Raw genomic sequence first — 23,556 nt, 5'->3', positions numbered from 1 at the left:
AAGGTCCAGTATCCAGTCACCCCTTCCAAGACTGTAACAATGTATATATATATATATATATATATATATATATATATATATATATATATATATATATATATATATATATATATATATATATATATATATCAGAACATGAGCCGGATCAGTGAATGGCGTAGTTGGTGGAGTATGAGGCTGAACTCAAGGTAAACGAAAACACAATTGATTTTCAGATCTCGTTCAGATTTTCCACCCCACCGTACCCTTCAGGTGGATGGGACTCTGCTGAATGAGTCTGAAGCTTTAACTATTGTAGGCGCAACTTTTGACTCACTTTTGAGAAGCATTTGATGAAAGTTTCAGGAAATGCAGCACGGAAGTTAGTTATTGCTCTTAAGGCCCCATATGTTTATAACAGTCATAAAATCAATGCGACTTTTTTTTTTTAGGTCATATGCTAGAACACTATTCTCCATCGTGAATGTCTGCTTCTGCCAGAGATTTATCTTTTATAAACAAGTTCAAGCGAAGGTACAATGTATTACTACTGTAATACAATTCTCATTTTCTTTTAATAATGTACTTACATTTTTATTTATTTTTTTTTATTTGTCTGTTTTTCTAGTAAGTGATCTCCTCTTTCTGTACCTCCCATTCCTTGATGTTACATCTTTCCAAAGAACACCATATTCTTTGGTAGCTTAAATTTCAAGTCATTGGCTCTTGCTGGCTTGTTCAATATAAACAGAGTTCATCTTCCGATATATATATATATATATATATATATATATTATATATATATATATATATATATATATATATTATATATATATACATACATATATATATATATATATATATATATATATATATATATATATATATATATATATATTATATATATATATTCATATATATATATATATATATATATATATATATATATATATATATATATATATATATATATATATATATATATATATATTTATATATATACTGTATATATATATATATATATATATATATATATATATATATATATATTTATATATATATATATATATATATATATATATATATATATATATATATATGAATATATATATATATATATATATATATATATATATATATATATATATATATATATATATGAATATATATACATATATATATGTATATATATATAAGTATATATATATATATATATATATATATATATATATATATATATATATATATATATATATATATATATATAAGTATATATGTATATACATATAAAAAGGATGATAATTTGGAGTGAAGTGGTTTAAATTAGCTTCTGATGACATGTAATGTATGCCTTTAAAAAGCGCCTAATGTTAAGGAAATTGACTGCAGCAGGAGTTGCCTACTATTCAGTAGCTCAGCTGTAAATGTGTTATCTCTGTAGCCACCTGTTATTATGAAGAACTACTTAATGTTAAACCTATTCGTATGTGCCTGTGTCTTTCTTTACTTAAGAGGTGACTCATCTGTGTAAATGTGATCTTCTGTAAAAGCCTATCGTAATTTTAATAATATCAGGATATCCATACAGCAATTACACCATTCATATGAGCCACAAAGGTAATAAAAGACTCTTTCACTCAAAATTGCTGCATTTTCATTCAAAGTTATTTCTTTCCGTCTCTATTTTCGTGCAATATTATTAACTAGGCCATTTACTTGAAAATAAAAAAAAAGACCAAAATTGAAAAGCAAGAAAAAGGGAGCATAATCGACTGAGAATAAAGGAGTTCAAATGGAAAATAACACGCTTTTTCAATGCTTAGAGATTTAATATACCAGGATTAAGTGCAAAAACATATACACTTTTCAGTCGAGATTAAAAATCCGAGAAATAGAAACTTGCAATCCTGAAGTAAAACCTTTAAGTGGTTGCGTCATGTTTTGTTCCTTGAGAATATAAATATTGCTTATGGTCTCGGACAAGTTTCAGAGCCTGCTATCTGTGAAGATATCCAGGAGAGGTAATCTGTAAAAAAGAGAAAAGAGATACATACAAATCTGAGCAGCATTGTAAAAAAAAATAGTTCTTTGTTAATGCTTTAATTTCTTAACGAATAAATATTCTTGCGATCCAGCCTGATCTCCATTAATCTTGCTTATTTATCTCCATAAGTGAAATTCCAGAAAGCAGTCAACATATTCTAACATTTCTCTTTAATATTAAAGATCAGCTATCCGATCGATTTTGAAATGTTTAATTTCTTCAAACGTCTGCAGGGATGCTTTTCAAATTCTTCTAAATGTTTTACTTACCTATCATCAGGCAAGAAACTCATGTTAGTCTTGTGCACATTGCAATTGTACCTAGGTGGTTCTCAAATATCCGATGCTATTTGTCTTTATTTAGTGTCACTCTTTCAGTGAAGTATTTAGTATCAGAAAATACCAGGTTGAGCTGGTGTACAAAATATTCTTTTAATATTCTTAAAATATTCTACTTACTATTCACACGTGCGTAGACTCCAGGATATCCAGCATATGCGCAACCGTAACCCCAAGAGACCACTCCGATCTGGACCATGAACGTTTGAGCTGCGTTTCCTGCAGTCACCATTGGACCACCTGAGTCACCCTGAGAAAATTAAAATCATATGCATTATTTGGAAAAAAAAAACTCTGTTCTTAAATCGTCTGTCATGGACAATTTCTGACTAAACGAAAATTTCATTTACTCAACAGGTAGGCCATTTCACCTAAGGACCGAAACGTTTAAGGGTTCTCTGTCTGTCTGTCTGTCTGTCTGTCTCTCTCTCTCTCTCTCTCTCTCTCTCTCCAAATCATCGGCTTCCCTTTACTCCTCCGTGGGCTTATATAAAAAAAAAATATATTTTTCTCCCTAATAAATTTTCCATCTTTTATTCAGTTCCTTTCAGCTTCCTAAGTATTTATTTCGTTTATGTGATGACTATGCAATCAAACTCTGTCGTCTTTTATCAGATTTCCATTCCATTTTTCTACATGTCCTAACCTTTCCATAATTTATCATGAATATTCCTTTATTATGTTTTATTGCCTATTCATTCATTTTATCCTCATATGAGAATTTTTTAAATAACTTATGTCAGAAATCTAGTTTTCATATCTGGGTTATTTTCATTGGCCTTCTCTTTTGATAGAATAAGAAAAACAATTTCCGATCATGTAGATATTTTGCAGTTGTATATTTCAATGTATACTTCTACTCGAAACACTCACTAAAATACAACTGAATTAAGAGTAGGGAGCGAAATACACTGTAAGGTTCCACAGGGACCCACACACGGTTAAATGTATCATTCTTAGCACAAGCATTACAATGTCAGCATTCCAGCTATATGCATCATAACTTCGTTCATGTTTTGTATATTAATTTATATATGTCTTTCCATCCTCCAACAAACACAGTTGGTTGTACTCGACCTCTATTTTGTTCGCCTCGTGTCAGACATTACATTTCATCTCGCAAGAGCTATTGACCTGTCTGTTTGCTGTTTGAATAAATCAGTAAGTATGTCGACGCAGCCTCTTACGTATGTCTTCGTTACACCACTTTCATTATACTGCGTAATATTTTATTATTCCTAAACAATTTTTAAGCCTCTCTTTTCCACTCATGTTTCATCTGAACAATGGAGACACATTGTATTACTGATTCATAAAACTCTTGATAGAAAACTTTGCTCGTGAACCTAAAGATATGTACTTTCATCTCTTCTGTCGTGAACCTCCATACCTGACAAGAATCTTTTCCTCCCTCATCCAGTCCTGCGCAAATCATGTTGCTTGTGATGCTGCTGCCATATGATTGCTGGCACTTGCTGTTGGTCATTGTTGGTACCGTCACTTCGTGTAATTCATTTGGCTGGCTACCACCTGCAATATACTGTACTTATAAATTTGTACATTATCGTAAATTTAGCGAAGAAAAACTTTATATTCTTTTATAAAGAAATGTCTTTCCTTTGTAGTGAAATATGTATATTACTTCCAAGAGCACCGATGCATAGACAGTAGGTCTTTATAAAGGCGGAATCATGGGAAAAAAGGTGCGAAATAAGAAGCTGCCATTCATTTGGGATTATAAACTAAAATAAAAATCTATTAACTAATTTTAGATCAAATTAATAAATTATGAAAACAAACAAGTGCAAATAAATGAGATGGCGTGCAGGCTATTAGAGACAGTAGCTTTTGTTCTTTACCATTTGTGTTAAGGTTTATGATGGTTATCAAGAATTCAATATCAACATTCTTGCTATTATCGTTTTGAATGTTATAGCATATTATTAGAAACAAATTTGGTCACCGCAAAATCAACAATTCATCTCAGAAAGTTTAGTTGATATTTTGACTACTTGGCTTTGCAGAAAAGGACTCACAATCACTACATTATTTACTTGAAGATTATCTGTTCAAAAAATTATATTACAAGTTAATCAGTGCCAAAAAAGAAAGGATAATTATGTCCTGACATAATAGTTCAGGTAACACCGCTTAACAGTTTAGGAATACTTTTGTAGTCGATTATAAAATTAGGCAGTCTCTATCTATTGCAACTCGTAAAACAAATCCTGACTAAGACTGATAGTTTTTGAGAAAGTTGGCCAAGTACTAGATTGTGCTGTTGCTCTAGGTGCGTTAAGACCAAGCGGAAAGTGGTGTGACATGAGCCTCTAAACTCATTTCATTAAAGGATGAGACAGAAGTGGAGTGACGGTTTGATGACAACTACAATTTAGTCAAACAGAGCCGAGACAAGTAAGGTTTGTCGCCGTTTTGAATAATGTATGGATCTTCTTATAGAGCGCAATATTTAGTAAGGGTTGACAAGATCATGAATTCTAAAAGTTATGGTAGGTTTTGAATTTATACGAGGCAGTACGATTCTACATTCTTCTCTCAAAAAAGAATAATGACATAATATTAAAAGCAAGGATATTTCAACCTGTCAGTTTTAAGAAACTCCCACTCTTCAAAGTACAGAAACGTTTATATTCTACTTATACCTCAAGTTACCTGAAGATAGGAAATCTAGTTCAAATTTCAAGAATATGTGAGAGCTCTTAATGAATGAAGATTTTTCAAGTACAAGAAATGTATATCATCCAATGAACACTACTATAGTACTATTCAAAAATACTTAGGGCACATTCTTTTATTCAGTGCCTTATTTTATACAATCTAAGTAGGCTAATATTATCATTGGACAACAACCACTCAGGCTATACTTATTAATTATTGCTAATTACTCTTGCATAACAACTGCGTTTACATTTCAGTCACTGAAGAACAAACCTGAGGACAACGTTCCCCAACCAGTGACTATAGCATCAACATCATCATATGCATTTTGTGGATCAGGAAGGCATACTGGTGCAATCTTGTTGTCTGATGGGAACGGAATTGGAGACGACAGCTTTAACAATGCCATGTCATTGTCATAAGTGCCTGAGTTGTATTGTGGATGGACGATAATCTGTGAAAGAGACAGAATGATCAAAGCTATTCTCTCGTAAAGCATTACCAGGTCTGCTGTAGGATTCCAGACAATATCATCAGGAAGTTAATGTAGTCATCGCTACCTGTCTTTACTTCTAAGTTTGTTCATGCCCTCATTATAAAAGACAAAATTACTAGTAGATAATTCTTATTATTACATTCTTGATTAGGAAGCAAACACACACGACTGAACTGAATTAACACGAACTGGCTTGTTCAGTTTGTATAATACTTTTTCCCAGAATTACTACCAAAACAATTACCAGGAACTTTACAACATACTTGTGACACAGGACGCTTTTCTGTAGCAGTCGTTTCTGATGTTATCGCATAGTTATGTTCTCCAATGAGTACGTAGACACTTGATGGGCTGTCTCTGTTGGAGGAAGTTGATAATAATAATTGTGGGAAGAGGCTGTCTTTTGAACAAAAAATAAAAATGGTTTCATTTTGGTATTATTAGAGTGCCAATTTCGACAAAAGGGAAGGTATATGAGTATTTTTAAATCACAAATCTTGAGTCAACATCTTCTCTAAGAAAATATGTAAAATTTTGGCCACTGCAGTCATTAAGGATAATCTTCACTTTTGCTACAAAATTTTTATTAGTAGATATTATCTCTACATTGTAAGACATACTCTCGCCAATTTAATGAAATAGTGAAATGGATGATTTTCATAAAACTATTATTTTTAGATAAAGTGGTTCGTGGTGGTAGGTTTCTATTTCCCAATAGTAGCAGAAATAACTAGGACCATCGATGGATGGTCTCTTGTTTGTCACTTTTTCATAAGTTGTACTTCAACAGAGATCTTTCACATTCACAGCTGATCCCTGATCCCCTTTACACGCCGAGAGCAAGCAGACTTTCTGAACATCAGCACCAATATGCAGTAAATGTGCCTCGCTGTCGAACTTCTCATTTGCAGAGGGCCTTTATTTCTTACGCCCTTGGACTGAGGAACAGCCTCCCAGAAGATGTCGTGATTTGGAACTTCAGCAGTTCAAGCGAACATGCAATTCGTTACTTCCTTAATACTATTCTCCTTGCATTTTAATACGTTTTTATTTATTGATTGATTTACTAATTTACTTTTTCATTTTTAATAACAGGGATCTCTTCTTTATGTATTTCCCTTTATCTCCTCTTATTTCTTCCTAATAAACACTATATTCTTTGGAAGCCTGAATTTCAAGTCAATGGCCCCTGTGGGCTTGTACTGTATGAATAGGTTTCATATTCTGGACAATATTAATCATAATGTCAATTTTATACATGTCATAAAGTTATAGGCTTTTTCAAGATAATAAGCTCATCTTTTTTTTTGAACAGTCAAACTGCACAAAAGTTCCTTATGATATTAGGAAATAATTGAATTTTTTTGTTCGTGTATTTTGTGTTGAACTATAATAAAGAAAAAATGGATAATCTAATACTCATGTACTATGTTCACCACCTCAGCATAAGCAAAGATTTAAAATACGGGAATGTGAATTTACTTATTGTATGGAACAGAAGATTCTCAAATGCCAGTCAGTTGTTTATAGTGGTAATATATACTTTGCTGAAGTGGAATATTACTCTATACCTTATCCGTAAAATTTTCAAAACAGGTGAAATGAAAGAGAAGCACCAAAACAAAGTTACATACCCATCAACACAATGAGCAGCTGTCAGGATCCACTGGTTGGAGATGACAGACCCGCCACAGTATGGTCGTGAGTAAGATGTTAAACCAACTTGCCAAGGATATTCATGCACAGTTGTTGGCTGACCTCCAACAATCCTGGTCACAGGGTTTCGTCGACCACATTCTGCAGCAATTGAAATGATGAGTCATTGAAGTTCGTATTTTACTGTCTGTTATTTATCTGTACATTTGGCGTAACTTCGTAACCATGTGGACATATTTATTTACTAGTATTACTCTTAATTAAGTAATTCTGAAATTTTTTTTTCTTTTTTTTCAGCATTCGAAAAAAATAATGAAATCTGATTCAATATTTAATTTTTTTCATATATTTATAAAAGAGAGAAGTATAGTCACATCTGATATGGAAAAGATAAAAATGTATTCTCATATTTTATAAGTGAAGAAGTTATATTAGAAAAACTCCACATTCATTACTTTTTTTTCTATTTCCCTTCTAACCTTTGTTTTTATGCAGTCACTCTTCAGTGACAATGGTTGTCGTTTTAGTTACAATTCGTGAATCATCTAGAAAAGAAGTTCCTACTTAACTTTATACTGAATACAATAAATGTTCGGTATGTTTCTATTAAACAAGGTAAGTACTGTATATGTTATGCTTGATACTGTTTTTCTTGTTATTCGTATTTTGATATCATTTTAATATTATTTTATGAATGAAAGAGCTTTCCCCAAATTTAATTTTCTTTAGGAGAAAATAAGGACAGAATATCCTTACCTCCGATCTATCTGATCTTATTTTTTCTTAACAATAAACTTTATGCTTACTGCAGCTTCCGGTAGGAGGAGGAGCAGCAGTTGCTGTGGCAGGAGGAGCAGCAGTTGTTGTAGCAGGAGGAGCAGCAGTTGTCGCACCGTCGCATAGATTATTTGATCCATAACTTTCCATTACTCCCATTAGGGCATCGATGTACTCTGTCCAAAAAAATTTACATGGTTGGGTAACTGGTCCATGAAGTGGTTTTTATACACAAATCTCATAATTGCTATCTAAAATAATTTTTCATTACGAAAAATAAACATTTTTTTTTTCTTCCGTGATCAGTAAACAAAATCAAAAAAAATTTAAGCGAACCTTACCAGTAACTCTGGCATAAACTCCTGGGTAGTCGGGTCTGGCGCATCCGTATCCCCATGATGTAACACCAACCAAGACCCATTTGCCATTGTCTTCCACTACTAGAGGTCCTCCAGAATCTCCCTGGAAAGAAGGAAATAGTTGTTATTTTCATATAATTCTCCTTGTATAAACAAATACATATCAGTTAAGAAAACACCGTGAGGTGTCAGTACTGACCAGGGGAACCGTAAACCACCACGTATTTGTTTTTGTGTCTTTCCCTCAGCCAATTGAGTTCTCTTAGACCATTTTTAATAGTCAACCGGATTGTCTTGGAACCTGTTACTTATTGTTAATATGGAGTATCAGTTAGAACCTTTTTGTCCTTGAGATGGCCTATCTCACCCCGCATAAGATTGCTCCTCTTTTTCTGTACTGTTTGTACCTCCAATATTTTTAACTGTGAATGTTTATTTTTCAATAACCGTAGAAATATAATATATGTTTTTTTTTTTTAAATGAAGTAGCTTTATTTATAATTTTAAACATGCTTTAGGTGAATAACATAATTTATCATTCAATGCTGTATCCACATTTCATGTTGCCTGAAGGACTTTGCTATTACCAAAAAAGCTCTTATAACGCAATTACCTGTACTGGATTTTTTTTTTTATTTTAGTCTGGAAAATATCCATGACTTTTCATCAGCAGTAAATGGTTTTTCTACATACCTTCATTTATTGGATAATTAGTTCAGTAAACTATTTAAGGGGAAGAAAACTAAAAAAAAAAGAGGATGCCAAGACGCATGAAAAACGAAAGAAAAAGAAAAGTAGATGGAGAAAATTTAAAAATGGGTAGAAGCAGCTAAACACAAAAGAAAAAAAAGGAGAGTAAGATAAGAAGAATACAGACAAAACTACACGTTGAAAAGGGTCAGAAGACAACAGATGACAATCAGAATTTCCATCTGTTGAAGCATAGCTGGATTTAGTGATACTAGTATGGGTGGAATTGCATGAATAAACACTGCCGTTAAGGGAAACAGAGAATACGTAAATGAATTAAGAAAAATTGCCTTCTGCCTTACCGGAGACTGCCAGGTATATTTTTTCTTTGCTCTAACTAACTGTTATTAATCGATTCCAAATGATCATGTGTTCACTCCATTACTCATATGAAATACAAAAGAAGTACGACAAAATGATTTATGTCGCAGATAACTAACTGGATTATATTTTATACAAAGCCATCTTAGATGGGTAAATATGAACTCATTTTGAATAATTTCATATTTTGAGAAATTCCAGGCGAATTTTACACATAAATATATTGAATGCCTACCAAATTGGGGAGAGTGTTGGGAGTGACTGTCTAATGATTAAAGTGCAGCGTACATTAAATATAAAAAGGTATAGCAGTTATCTTGGTGCAAAAGTTGGTCAAAGAAAATGGTGTAGTTTGCCTTACAGATATTTTTTTTTTTTTTTAGAATTACATGTAGAAATGTAGAAGAAATCAAGGAGAGGACATCAGATGTAAATGCATTGTTAAGAAAAAAGTGGTAATACACAATGGAATGAGTGATTTAAAGATGAAACTGTTGATTAACGATAGTGAAGACTGAGCCTCTAAGTTTCTAATACTTTGTAAGAGGAGATACTTAGAAGATTAATGTAAGCTGGATCAAAGTGATGAAGGTGAATCATTAGAATATAAAAGTTGGTGGAAGGATAAGAGAGGAGGCAAGTTATGGAGCTGATGAATTAAGCAAAGCCATATTAGAGTGTGCTTGAGTAAAAAGTATGGGAAAACTGCTTGCGAAGACCAAATCTGAAAACATTGACAGAACGTCGTTTTAAAATCTCTTCAAGGAAATTTCGTTTTTATGGTGAATTCAGTAAAATAAAAGTGATAAATGTATTGGAAGCAGTAAACCAAGAAGTGTATTTATGTACCAGAGTGATGGAGATGTGGGAGGCAGGGACAGAAGATGTCAAGAAGGTAAAACATTATAGTACTTGGTTGTGTACCCTACTGTATTGCAAATGAAGACTTTATTGGTAATACAATGAATAAACAAAGAATAAGTAAAGAATAAGCACTGATAAAACGTACCTGGCAGGCGTCCTTGCCCCCCTCAGGGTGCCCTGCACAAATCATGTTGCTGGTTATCTCACCATCGTAATTTTCATTACAGGCTGCATTGGTTACTATTGGCACATCCACTTCGTTAAGAATAACTGGTTGAGAACCACCTGATTGGAATGTGTAATAACACTGTTAGAATAAATATGGTTTCGATAGTAAATGTATCAATGTTTTCTTTCTGAAGGTAAATAAAGTTTTATAAGTAATTTACTCTCATTCCAAATGAAGATATAATTCTAATAAATAGAATAGTTATCTTAATTTCTTTTTACATTAAAATATAAGGTTATCAAAATCTTCAGGTCTTTTATCCTGATTTCCTTTTACCAATATATGGAGGACCAAAAATTCTTCCTTCCACTTTTCCATTTTTCTTTTATAATTTCTACATATTTGCTTTCTCTCCTAATGCAGTTGATGGTTATGCACAAAGGAAACGTTAGACATAAAAAAAAACCTAAAACGAGAGAGAGAGAGAGAGAGAGAGAGAGAGAGAGAGAGAGAGAGAGAGTTTTTCGTTCATAAAGTCAAGCTGTTTATTATCAAACATTTACGAAGAAGTTCTTCACCTTTGTAAATCACAACTCCTTTAGAATTATTCTTAAAAAACTTAAAAGACTGGCAGTGACTTGATTTAGAGTTCGGTTTAGTGTATCAAAAAATCACATTCAATCATTTCATTTCTTTTTCAAAGACGGGATACCGAAATACTTACATTTTTATATAAACCGAGAATAATCTGAGAGCTTAAAAAAAGTTACTATTGCTTCTTTGTTATTCTGAGAGATCGAAATGAAAATAATTTAGACACAAGACAAAATCTCATAAAATATGCGTAAAATAAAGGGCAAAACTCAATGAGGAAAGGAAAGAAGGACTATAATGAAAGTGAGAAGTTAAACTGGAAAGTATCCAAGGAAAGTATACGAGAAATATTAGAGGATAGCAACGAGAAGAGAGAAAAAAGAATAAAACGAGGGAAGGAAGATGGCTGCGGAATAAATGCAGCTGAAAACCGAAATTGGAGAAAAGAAAAGGGGAGGAAAAAGCTGGAATGGGAAAGAGGAAGATTAGGGTTGAAAGGAGAGGTTAAAGTATTAGAAAAACTAAAAAAATAGCAAAAGTTGGAAGAGGAGGAAACATAAAAGGAAGAAAGAAGGTAGGCGTTCCTCAGCGATGTAGATAGAAAGTTTAAGAGAAGTTTCAGTACCTTCACTAAGTGTTCCCCAGCCTGAGGTTATAGCCTGGTAACCACTGTAGTCTTTGGAGGCATCTGGAAAGCAAACGGGCTTCACGCGATCGCTAAGAGTTGCAGGGGACGAGAGCAAAATAATCCCAATGTCATGATCCATCGTGTAATCGTCATAGAGGGAGTGATAACCGCTGTAAGCGACGCCAATCCTCTGCTGAATTGCTGTTGGATTATCCAAGTCGTGAGCGCCCAGAAGAACCTCAGTCTCTATTTCGTAGTCTGTCATCCTGGTGAGTGAATAAGCAATCATGCATCACATGCGTTTTTTCTATAACTTAGAAATAGATTAATATAAATTTACAGAAAAGAAGTAAACCCTTCATTAGTAAAGCAACTTAGAAATTATTTCTGGTGGTTTTAAAATCAATGTTAATCTGTTTTAAATATAACTTTTTTCTTAAGGGGCTACCTTCAATTTTTCCATGAATGTTAGGGTTTCAAAAGAGCTTTTCCAAATTTAAGTTCAGTAATATACATAAATAATAAAATCTCATATGAAGTCTTAAAGCCAGTTTAGCTACTAAACATTCGTTATGAGATGTTCGTGATTTTTATTTTTTTATAGTCTGTGTGTACATTAATATAAAACGATGTCGTGTTTTGTTAAGCAGATGATTACCGTTCTTAATCTTTAAAATGACTGCAACTGAAGGCGGGGATCAAAGCACCGAAATGCTGCTCCACTATAAATCTAAAAATCATATATTATATTTCATTAATATTTACGCCTTCAGATTTATAAATAAATGTGATGCCTTTGTATTTTTTTTTTATAAATTATATTCACCAAGCTGAATGCATAGCGCTGATCCTTCTAAGCGAAGAATGCAAAAATTTCTCTTGTGTTATAAATAAATATACGAATGCGAGAGAGAGAGAGAGAGAGAGAGAGAGAGAGAGAGAGAGAGAGAGAGAGAGAGAGAGAGAGTTATACTATGGTCAGCTAAATCACCTGCAAAATGTTAAAGTCAAAGAATTTTTGACTATTATAAATTCTCTTCAAAGGTTTCTTTCGTATTGGAACACATGCCTAAAAAAATAGCAAAGAAATAAGTCTAACACTAACTAAAAATTGTGAGTAATCCTGGTATATATATGTATAATATAGTTCAACTATAATTCACATAATTCTAATACGTCTTTGATTCAATATGATGACATCATATTATGACAAATGAGCCTTACATTATTTATCTTTTTTTTCTAAAATATGGTATTATTTGCTAAAATGAAGCCAGATTATTCATTATCGATATAGAATACGTTTTAAACAGACTAAAGTAATGCTGCTTCAGAACTAACCAGCCGAAGACATTCTGTGATCATCCTATAGTCTCAGTAAGATAAGGAATGACGTTGGACTTTAAACTTAAGAAGGTGCTATCTCTCTAACAACTGGGTTACGGAAGGTAACTGAACACCCTTTATGATTTGGGAAGTGCACAAAGAGATATTTTAAGCTACCTTAAGACCTGTCTTGATGATATCTAGACTGAAATTTATAACTTTTTTTAAGCAACTCAATCTGAAATTGTCCCCTGACCCTAAGTAGGATCCCTATACTTAATTACATTTTGCAATAGTGCTATCGGAAATATAACTTTTACTAAAGGGAAAATGGCATTCAGGTATCCTTTCCTATTTAAAAGTAACTGGATTGAATTTTGCCTCATACAACCAAATTAATATAAGGGTCAAACAACTCTAAGAAAGTTGAATGTTTCATGAGTAGGATAAGAGGCACCCGTTTAAAATCAGGGGAAGTATCACTCTTTCAAAGTAATTTGGAGAATGGTGCTTTTGAAACATATCACTATATTTGGAGAGTCCAATAAACATTTTTTAAAGGAATGGAATTGTCATGAACATTCGAAAGTTTTAATGATGGTAGTTCCTTACGCTTTGATGCAGTGCGCTGCCGTCACAACGAGTTCGTCGTTGAGCAGAGAACCTCCACAGAAGACGCTGCTGGATCCAGCATAGACGAGGGCTACTTGCCAAGGGTACTCATTGACCTCTGTCTCGATTCCTCCGACGATTCGCGTCACTCGGTTCACAGTGCCACATGATTCTATTGGTACAAAGTGTAATGGAAGAAACAATACAATTTGGAATAAAGGATTAAATGAAAATTTGTAAATTTCTTGCTTCAAGTATACGTAGTTACACTGATATGTCTGTCATTATTTATTATTCCTTACATCATTATATATATCGTTTATAGAGACAGTTTGGAGTCCCCTCTCAACATGATTTACAATTCGACTTACACTGAAAATTAAGTTACCTATTAATTGGCCTATGTACACCAAACATTTCAAATTCTATTGATAAAAAATAATGGGAGACTTCCAACTCGTTTTAACATAAAGAACTGAAAATTCATACTCACGGCAGGTTTTGTCTGAGGCTTGATTTGTTGTGGTTGAAGAGATTACGGGGGATGTGGGCACCGTTGTAGTTGGTGGCACTTTGGAAATGAAGAAAATTATTTTCAATTTGTGTTCATATTATACATATGCATTGGCTATTAATTATAACAATTTTATTATTCTATTATCTTTTGCATGCACAAATAAAGGTTCACAAAAACGACGTATAAACATAATCAACAGTTATGTATGCATTTCAGATAGAGTTTGTAAATCTGAAAGCTGTGGGCAAAGGAGTTATGTGAAACTCGGAGGTTAATCAAAAATTGTTTGTAATGTTTTTAGCTTTCGTGTAACAGAAACTTTATTGCTGCTTCTACCTTTTTGCACCCTGCAGACGCTAGAATAACAAAACTCATTTTTGGGTTGCACTGTAATAATAATATTAACAATGATTTCTCTGATTTATAATTTTTCTCGAATTTCAGTACGGTTTAATTTATTAAAAAGTTCCAGTTGTTCGATATAAGAAATTGCAGCAATACACGCAGAGAAAATAGATGAGTTCTAGAATCTGAAAATGTTTTTTTCTTTAATAATGGAAAAGAAGGATGCAGTTCTTAATAGAATGATCTTCAATTAGCAACATGGTCAGTCACAAAATGAGGATAGGGTTTTGCAGAACATATGGTTAAAGTTTATCTTTGAATAGAAAGCCAAACGCATTTTCTTATATTTACCTGAAGCTGAAACCCTGCAGTTGAAACCCTTCTTCGTCCTTCTGCTTCCACTAGTTCTGAAGTATACGTCCATGTTGTTATCGTCGCTTGTTTCTGTGAGTTCTTCCTGGTTTTTGCAGTATCTGTTTAACGAGAGTTGTTAGTGTCTTGGTGTATCCTGATTGTATTAAAGGTTAGAGCTATTTCGGTCTTTATTACCAAAAACGCATTTCCTCCATTAGCGAATGTATTTGCCATTTGTTTATATAATAATAATACAAACTCTTATTTCTTGTAGACGAAACTGACTTCACCGACAGACTCTTTCAACTATCACTATACACATTTTATATTTCTTTTACCATCTTACTTGTTTCCTAACAACAATGTTGTATATCCGTCATCATCCCAACATCTTATTTTACCTCGTTGGACTTGGGAAAGAATTTTGCATCGCTCACGAAAGTAATGAATGTAAATAGAATTACTTAATGATACTTTTGCGAACGCTGTAGGGAAGACCAAGCAAAGAACCTCAGCAATTGCGAATCACAAAAATTAACCTGCGGTAGGTGCATTGACCATACGATTTTACACTTTGACATGTCAAATAGGTGAAGGGCAGTATTATTATTGTCTGTGTAAGATGAAGCCATCATTCTATTACTCCAGTCGTACTATAAGTAATAAACATGTGTATTAACAAACAGAGCTACATAAGTCACAGATAGAGGAACGAAAGTGTAAATGATGAAAACCTCAATAATTGGAGTTCATCCTGTAAAAAAAAGAAGAAAAGAACACGTGCCTGATAAATATTCGCTAAAATATGATAGCTATACGAGTAGGGAACATAAGAATTACAAACCTAGATCATAAACAAAATTTATGAAGCGGATCGTGGCTTTACACAGTGGATCCATCATGAAATCTGACAAGTTAATGGAAAGGTACAATTCATAGATGCCCTAGTTCTTAAGCATATGGTGGTGATAAAACTCTCTCAACTTTTAAACACTAAGGAAAACTGAAATAAGAAACCGGAAGGAAAGTACTCTGAAGCAAAATAATAAAATAATACCAGTAGACAATAAATAAACGAAGTATTGACGAGCATCATGGAGGTTGGTGAATCATTGGAAAAGAGAGACTGGATATGGGTAATGTGCATATTGATACAATAATAGCAGACGAAATTGGTAAAAAAAAGCGCGTATTCATAATCTTAAGGCCAAATGCTGGAAAAGCACTTTGTAACTGGAAACGAATAAGCAAGATCAAAGTGAACGTGTACAAGGTGAGTATCATGATGTTTTATGTACTAACGAAAATCTCGGAAAAAAATAAAAATGCATTTTGAATAGGACTACAGAATGCTAAAGATGAAACAGCAAAGACATATGAGAATATCTTTAGGTGATATGAATGCGAAGACCTGGTACAAACATGAAAGGAATGAATGATGTGATGGTCAAGGAAGGCCTGAAAGATTATATAAACGAATTTACCATTTTTTGCTGCAAATACTCTTGCAATTAAATGTACTTTTCTCCAATAAACTGACATCCGAAATAGGCTTGGACATACTGATGTGTGTAATATAAACCAGGTTGATTGCATAGCCATTCATTGTGAAGTAAAAATAAAATGAGAAATATTAGGAGCTAAGAAAGAGGTATTGGTACTATAAAACATTTTCATTAAATATGTAACACAGATTAAAACATTTAAATATGATACGTAATGTGGTCTTGTTAAGAAATTTTCAGTCAATAACGGCTACCACATAGGAGTGGTATTTCCACTTTCCTACTGGACATTCTCATAGATTTTATAATAAAAAAAAAAACAACAGTATGAAGATGGAAAATGTATTCACTGCTCTAACGATAGAAATATGACACTTATGAATTATGCAGATAATACTGTGTTCATTAGGTAAACACCATAAGATATAAAACACTTACTTTATAGAGTTCAAGACACATCTAGACATAAATCCAGGAAAAAACATGAAAAATAAGCAGAATGAGGCCAAAGGCTTTATAAAGGGATAAAATAAACCAAATGACGAGGGATAATTCTTTCAGATATTTGTGAACAATGGTTTCCAACCAGATTTGTATTAAAATCCACACATGAATCATGGTACAATGATGAAAGTATCTCTGAAAGATTTTATCGGTGGGGGAATATATCTTTAAAAGGAAAATCAGGAGTCATTTGGCAGGCTAAAGAGAGAAAAAAACACCATATGGGCAAGTTGGGAAGTACTTTATGTACATAATATAATGGTAAAGGGGACCTGAAAATGGGTTTTGGCACGCCCTTTGTGCAATCACAGGGAAAGTAGATACAGTGTCAGCTGAGTTGCTGTCAGCACCAGGAGAACTGCAAGACCCAGACCTACTTCGATAAGAACTGAGACGCAAGGCTGGAGGTGAGAGGGAATTTGTGGAAAATAAAGCAAATAACCTTTCCTGGGTCCGTCTGTGTCAATCACCGTTGGAGATGATGATAAATTTCAAAACAAAAACAAGTTTAGCTATTTGTATTATGTGTTCTCTTAAAAAAATACTGAAATATTTAAGCTCGTGAGGTAAATATATTCTACCAGTTTCAGTCCTTTTAATGAAAGGATAAGGTAACCGAATTTTGGAGGCAGAACCAATAGCAAAATTATGCTTTTGTTAGCTTTTCTTACTTGAGCATTAAGCATTTACAGTTAAATGCTTAATTGTTATATTTTTTTTTTTATCAAACGACTAGTTATTGTTTTACGTATTGTAGTAATTGTGTAGCAATGGAAGTTTACCAAAAATAAAGAATTTTGAAGAACTTAAACCAATGATCTATGTTGCTAGAAAAAAAATATTTTTCGTCCTAAGCATTCCTGACAGATAAAGATATAACACCTATATATTCATCTCTTCCTGGCTTAGAAGGTAATGATGATGTAAGAAGTACCTGAAATAAGATGCAAGATAAGCTTCATCTGCATTAATCTTCCCTTAGAATTCAGACTGATGCGTAATCCTGTTATCTTATAAAATATCAAAATTTCAACTTATGGGCTCTGTAAGGAGCAATATTTAAAATTAAGATAAAAAAAGTCAAGAGCATCTTTGTTAAGAAGTAGAGAAGATCTCACTCACCTACATTAGTTACTATTATGGAGATTATATTTTGCATATAGTTTTTACCAGGAGCTGTCATATAAGAATTAGAAATCCAAGCAAACAAATCATATCTAGCCAAATCGTAATAATGGTAATAAAGGGAAAATACCTCACTGTAATCATGATATAATAATATTAATATTTGCCACCTACTTTTTATTGAGTCCACCTCCTGTAATTAGCACTGATGACTTCCTGCAAGGCTTTAATTTAAAAACTCTGCATGAAATGGTGAGCTTGGAGTCTGGGGAGGTTCCCTGCAAAATAAAATGCCACTCTAGAAACGAATGGACTTTGGAGGAACATAATATTTGACATATCAGTTCTTAAACATGTAAATATCTCCGTAATAGTTTCTTTGTCATATTTTTTGCATGACCTTAGATGCCGTGACTTATAAGATAAACTTACTTTTTTTAGCCAGGTTTTGCGCTTACTTCTCAAATATAGTTACTCAGGAAAAGCTCTAATGAAGGATGCAGTGTCTTGCGCCATTGATAGTGAATTAATGTAGAACAAAATATTGAATAAGAACAAACCTGGAAGGTCCATCTGCAGCTTTCATTTGGAGGATATCTTCCTGGGAAATTCCTCGACTTTATTGTTACAGTCTGGCCAGGACTCAGACTATGAGAGCCGCAATCGACACCTTCATCTTTTTCTAGGGGAGAAAAGTAAAAAAAGAATCATTAACTTACCGAATAACATACATTGCGGCACATAATAGTGAAGCAGGTAAATAGTTTTTACACAAATAACAGTCACAGCAAATATGCATCTGTGAACCACACATAGATGATCATATTTTTCACGAAAAACAATAAAATCTTTAACATGTTTAAATGAAGCTATCATAAAGAACATATAATTATTTATAAAATGAGTATAAAAAATTGTATAAATCTAAATGGAAACAACGCAAATGAATTGGGCAAGCTTCAAAGCCAAAAGCTACTCAACTATATGTAAACATATTAGCTCTATAATATCCTGGTTCCTCCCATCAAGAAAATGGTGGTTTCATCGGCTAATTACGGAAGGCCTTGCAAGAGAGGCTGTTTATGAGAGAGGGCAAAGTTATATGGAGATCGAGAAGCTTACTACATATCTCTGATTCGGATAATTGCTGAATTGGATACTGAATACGATTTGCAAATAATCTATTGTTTGCTCAAAAGATAAGTAGAATTTCTTTCCAAAGTATCAGAGATGATCATTGTTGAAACCTATGAATTCTACTTATTTGAAGTCGGATCTAAAGTAAAAGCAACAGATAAATGTGTAATTCAAAACTCTATGTAGTTTTAACAGTCTTCGACATAAGAATATTTTTTAAATCAACAATTTGTTTTTCATTTCCCTTATTTCTTCAATATTGCTGAATTAGTTACTAATAATATTTCAGATTTCCTAGTCGCATCTCCGATGCGTTTTATTTCTGGTTTATCAATGCTTCATGTCATATCAATTAGTGTTGAATTATTAGTTAATTACACTATCGTCAGAGAAGTAAGTAAAAATCATTTAAGAAAAAAATAAATTGGAAAACTCAAAACCAGATGTGTTACTATACCATGACTTTTTTTTTAATGACTTGTGTGAAAATTCTGAATTATGAGCCAACAAATCATTTACATATTCAAGGTTAGGGATTTCCTTGAATATATAAGTGATCTGTGGTTGCTAGTGACAGTTTTTCTTAGTTTAACAGATTACCGAAGGCCGATAAATCATAGCTTAAAAATACCGATAAACGTTCTTTATATTGTGTTTTATTAGAGGAAACTAGTTTTACTTGTCATACACAACACTTTATATTAATAAATGGCATCAGCTGTATGGAATACTTTTTTTTTGCAGGGAGGCATATTCCTCCACTCAGTTGGCATCGAGTCATATTTTAAGAAGTTACCATTCTGCCAAACCTTGTGATTTTAAAATCTATTATTTTCCGTATTTTTAGTGATGTTAAAATGCATACCATCTCCTAAATTTCTTTAAATTTTAGTTTAGAATTGTTTCAATCAATACCTTGTTTATTAGCTAATTTCTTTATGAAAGAGTCGAAGTTTCGGGGCATAACAGTCCATCTGGGTTGAATTAATGATTCATTTCTAGGTTGTATGGTAAACGATCCTCTCCCTGATGGCACAAGGATCCACCTGGAAAAAGGAATGGAACCAATTTCAACGAAAGTCAGGAACAGATCAATAAACTGCAATGCAAAAGTCGTTATACCTCAAAAGAAACCTCGTAACCAAGATCTCCCTCTACAGTGAACTGGTCTTCTCGCTCCATTGCCATTCCTCACTTATGGTAATCCACAAGCAACTTTGAATTACTTTATTGGGAAGTTAATATTCTACCCTTGCATATCTTGACAATCTTTATTGATGTTCTTTTTTTACACAGCATCATTTCGTAATATTATATTTTTTGTTTTTTCGTAAACATTCATTCTGTGAGTAATGACATATCTTTAAACCTAACTAGAGGGCGCATTATTAGAAACAACAGTTGGAAAATATTGAAAAGATATTAATCCTCTCTCTCTCTCTCTCTCTCTCTCTCTCTCTCTCTCTCTCTCTCTCTCTCTCTCTCTCTCTCTCTCTCTCATTTTACTATTCCTCATACTCAAGTATCATCTCTCAATCTGTCCTTTTCTGACTGTTCATTATGTAAGTATGAAAAGTTCCTACTTTTCGCGATCCCTCGTACTATTCATATTTCTTTCCCCCTTCGCCAGACTTGGCACCATGCTAAACTTCTCTTAGTTCCTTTTAGTTCTGGTTTTCCTTCACTATGAAATTGCTTATATTACCCAGTTTAATTAAATATTCTGTATGATCTTATCAATGTAAACGGGAAAAGGAAATGTTTGTGCATATTTATATACTTACGTTCCATTTCCATTCGATGCAGGAGCAGAGCCAACACACCAAACACCCTGCCGATCATATGCAAATTAAGAAATGTGAGAAAGTCAGCGTGGTCTTAAGTATATGATTTAAAGTGAAAGTACCAAGTTATGACTTAAAAAAATAATTTTACCTATTAGGTTACGATACATAGGTCAAAATATTCACAATTTTTTAATCAGTAACGTCCACAATATCGCACTTTACTTATTAGTCTTAAATTACGCATACCATGAAGTTCCCTTAAATTAATATAATTAATAATGGTGATTTCTTTCTATGGTACTTTAGATATTACCCTACATTATGGAATAAAATTGTATTATTGCTATTACAGTCAAATGCAGCTTACATTTTATGTTGTTTTGAGAGAAAACGCGTAAACTAGTCACGATTATAAGTTTTTCTTAAGTACCAAATGGAAGTAAACTTAATTCTATGGACTGATGAGAAGCATTCTTATATCTATTATCCACAAAAGGGGTTGGATTCTGGTGTTCGTACATCTTGTAATGAAGGGAAGCAACTCAAGTACCCAGTGATTGTCATATGTTCTTGATTGACCGAACATATAATATTTGTATAATACTTGTTCATTTCTGAACACTTGCATTCAAAACTACTTAAGGGTGTTTCTGTTTTTTTTTTTTTTTTTTTTTAATTCCAGGACGACCATTTTTCTCTCCTACGTTTTCCACAGGTATTCCTTCTCTCGTGAATTTGACTGCAATATTCTTGCTCTTTGATTAATCAAAATACTTCCGCATCATAAACTGCTCAAAATAATTCTTAAAGTCTTCAGCTAATGTGAATGTTAACCACAAATATCACAATGTACTTATTTATAATACTCTGATCAACGGTTATTTACGGAAATGTTTGAGTGTATTTTTTTCTTTTTATAGCCCACCGGAAGAGCGAGGTATTTACAGAATTTAGATGTAGATATTCCAATAAGCAGGAATGACCACTGGCATTTTATTCACTCGGAACAAATGAAAGTTTGTTGCCGTTCATGGACGAAAAATTACTTTCCTTGCAACGATAGCAAATAATAAATAAATTTGCTTCCTCGCGTAATGTGGTAGGTTTTACTTATTTCATGCCTATTTACTTAATGATGATAAACGTTCATATTCTTTGTCACCGTGTGAAATTTTCATAGGTATAAGGATTTACATGGTTGTTCTTTGCTCATCTTCATTACGAAAACGCCTCATAAAAGAGTATGATGTTTAATGATTCACAAGATAATTCAGAAAGGTTTTCATCAAATAAGAGACATTTGTCTAAGAGGAAATCTGTAACGAAACCGTAAAGTTTTAAAAGCTTCAGATTTTCGTTTCTTCTTTCTAGAGAAGAAATACGATGAACGAGTTCTAGATATGATACAAGTGCTTTGTCATTTATTAAAATAAGTATATAATGAGAGAGAGTATGGTGAAGAAACTCCCCAGAAATCAAGCAAGTATTATGATCAAGCATTATATAATGTTGGGAACTCGGAAGAAGACGAGGGTTTCACAACAACGCTCAACACCCATATGGTTAGAATAAAGCTTATTTTCTCTTATATATATATATATATATATATATATATATATATATATATATATATATATATATATATATATATATATATATATATATATATATATATATATATAATTTTTTGCAATAAGAGAACAATCAAAATCTGTTCCCAATAAACTCAATTTGTTTTAAGTAATAGATAACAGAATGTTATAGACTAAATTTAGGTGTCTCTTACATCGGAGACAAAATATGATTTCATTTTGGAAACGTATCACATATGAGGGGGGCGTTATTCAAGCAATAAATCAATCACTTACTGTGACTAGTTAAACACATGAATCATACATAAATGACAGTTATAGATTCACAGAAGTTTTTTCTCTATACTTCACCTAATGACCCATATTCTCATGTCTCATTCGGAAACAATATTAAGAAAACGTACAGAATATTCATCACTAAAACACCCAAGAAGGAATACAAAGACAGCTCGGAGGCCGCCAATGCAGCCGTACATACCAAGAGGACTAATCCTAAGGAAAGCTCCACCGAACCCATCTTGGCTTCGGGTGAATCTCCAAGTTGTCTTCCTGCGGGGATCTCCAAACGACGTGGACTGACAACTGAGACTACTGTACAGTTGAGAGATCCACTGGCTCTGTGGATGGATCGCTTCTAATCCAGCTTATATGGGATTAGGATGAATACCTCGGCTCATGACGCATCTTTTCACGGGCGTTTTTGGAACTCATAAACACCTGTGACACATTAGCCATCACTCTCACGGTACTCCTAACACGAAAAGCATAGAGTAATTCTCAATAATTATCGTCGGTGTTAAAAGCTCTTTATTCACCTTTTTTATCTCATTTGAACGACCATCATTTAGGTTCTATGTACCTCTCTCTCTCTCTCTCTCTCTCTCTCTCTCTCTCTCTGTCTCTCTCTCTCTCATACTTGCTTCGTGTTAATAAGAGAAAGTAGTTAATTTCCTTATTGGCCAAGCGATTATGTAAGTGAAGCAGCACCGTTAAATATAGATGATTATCTGTGAAAAAAACAGTTGGGCTTTTACAATTACCTATTAATTTTTTTTTTTTTTTTTTTTTTGCAACAGCTAAGTCAGGACAACGCACTTC

General features: G+C 33.0%; 1 protein-coding gene across 1 annotated transcript; it reads right to left on the bottom strand.

The window, feature by feature from the left end:
• Positions 1-1,787: 1,787 nt before the first annotated feature.
• Positions 1,788-23,096, bottom strand: LOC136828570 (transmembrane protease serine 9-like). The gene is made up of 18 exons (XM_067086579.1): positions 22,937-23,096; positions 20,864-20,910; positions 19,995-20,125; positions 18,503-18,624; positions 18,117-18,220; positions 14,806-14,927; positions 14,086-14,163; positions 13,593-13,764; positions 11,652-11,920; positions 10,409-10,548; positions 8,311-8,431; positions 7,999-8,145; positions 7,171-7,333; positions 5,800-5,893; positions 5,314-5,494; positions 3,752-3,891; positions 2,482-2,611; positions 1,788-2,005 (listed from the first exon to the last, which is right to left on the bottom strand). Exons 1-18 carry the CDS (start codon positions 22,973-22,975, stop codon positions 1,947-1,949), a joined length of 2,259 nt encoding a protein of 752 aa, XP_066942680.1. The 5' UTR covers positions 22,976-23,096; the 3' UTR covers positions 1,788-1,946.
• Positions 23,097-23,556: the final 460 nt, after the last annotated feature.

Source organism: Macrobrachium rosenbergii, chromosome 43 (assembly GCF_040412425.1).
Source record: "Macrobrachium rosenbergii isolate ZJJX-2024 chromosome 43, ASM4041242v1, whole genome shotgun sequence".
NCBI lineage: Eukaryota > Metazoa > Arthropoda > Malacostraca > Decapoda > Palaemonidae > Macrobrachium > Macrobrachium rosenbergii.
Note: the sequence above shows the minus strand (reverse complement) of the source record. Positions and strands in the feature narration are given on the sequence as shown.

Coding starts and splice junctions, on each gene's coding strand:
- LOC136828570 (XM_067086579.1), bottom strand. CDS start 22,975: ATGGGTTCGGTGGAGCTTTCCTTAGGATTAGTCCTCTTG. Junction 5,894..7,170: donor GCTGCTCATTGTGTTGATGG/GTATGTAACTTT, acceptor TTCCTCCAACAG/AGACAGCCCATCAAGTGTCT. Junction 2,006..2,481: donor AGTCTACGCACGTGTGAATA/GTAAGTAGAATA, acceptor TCTTTTTTACAG/ATTACCTCTCCTGGATATCT.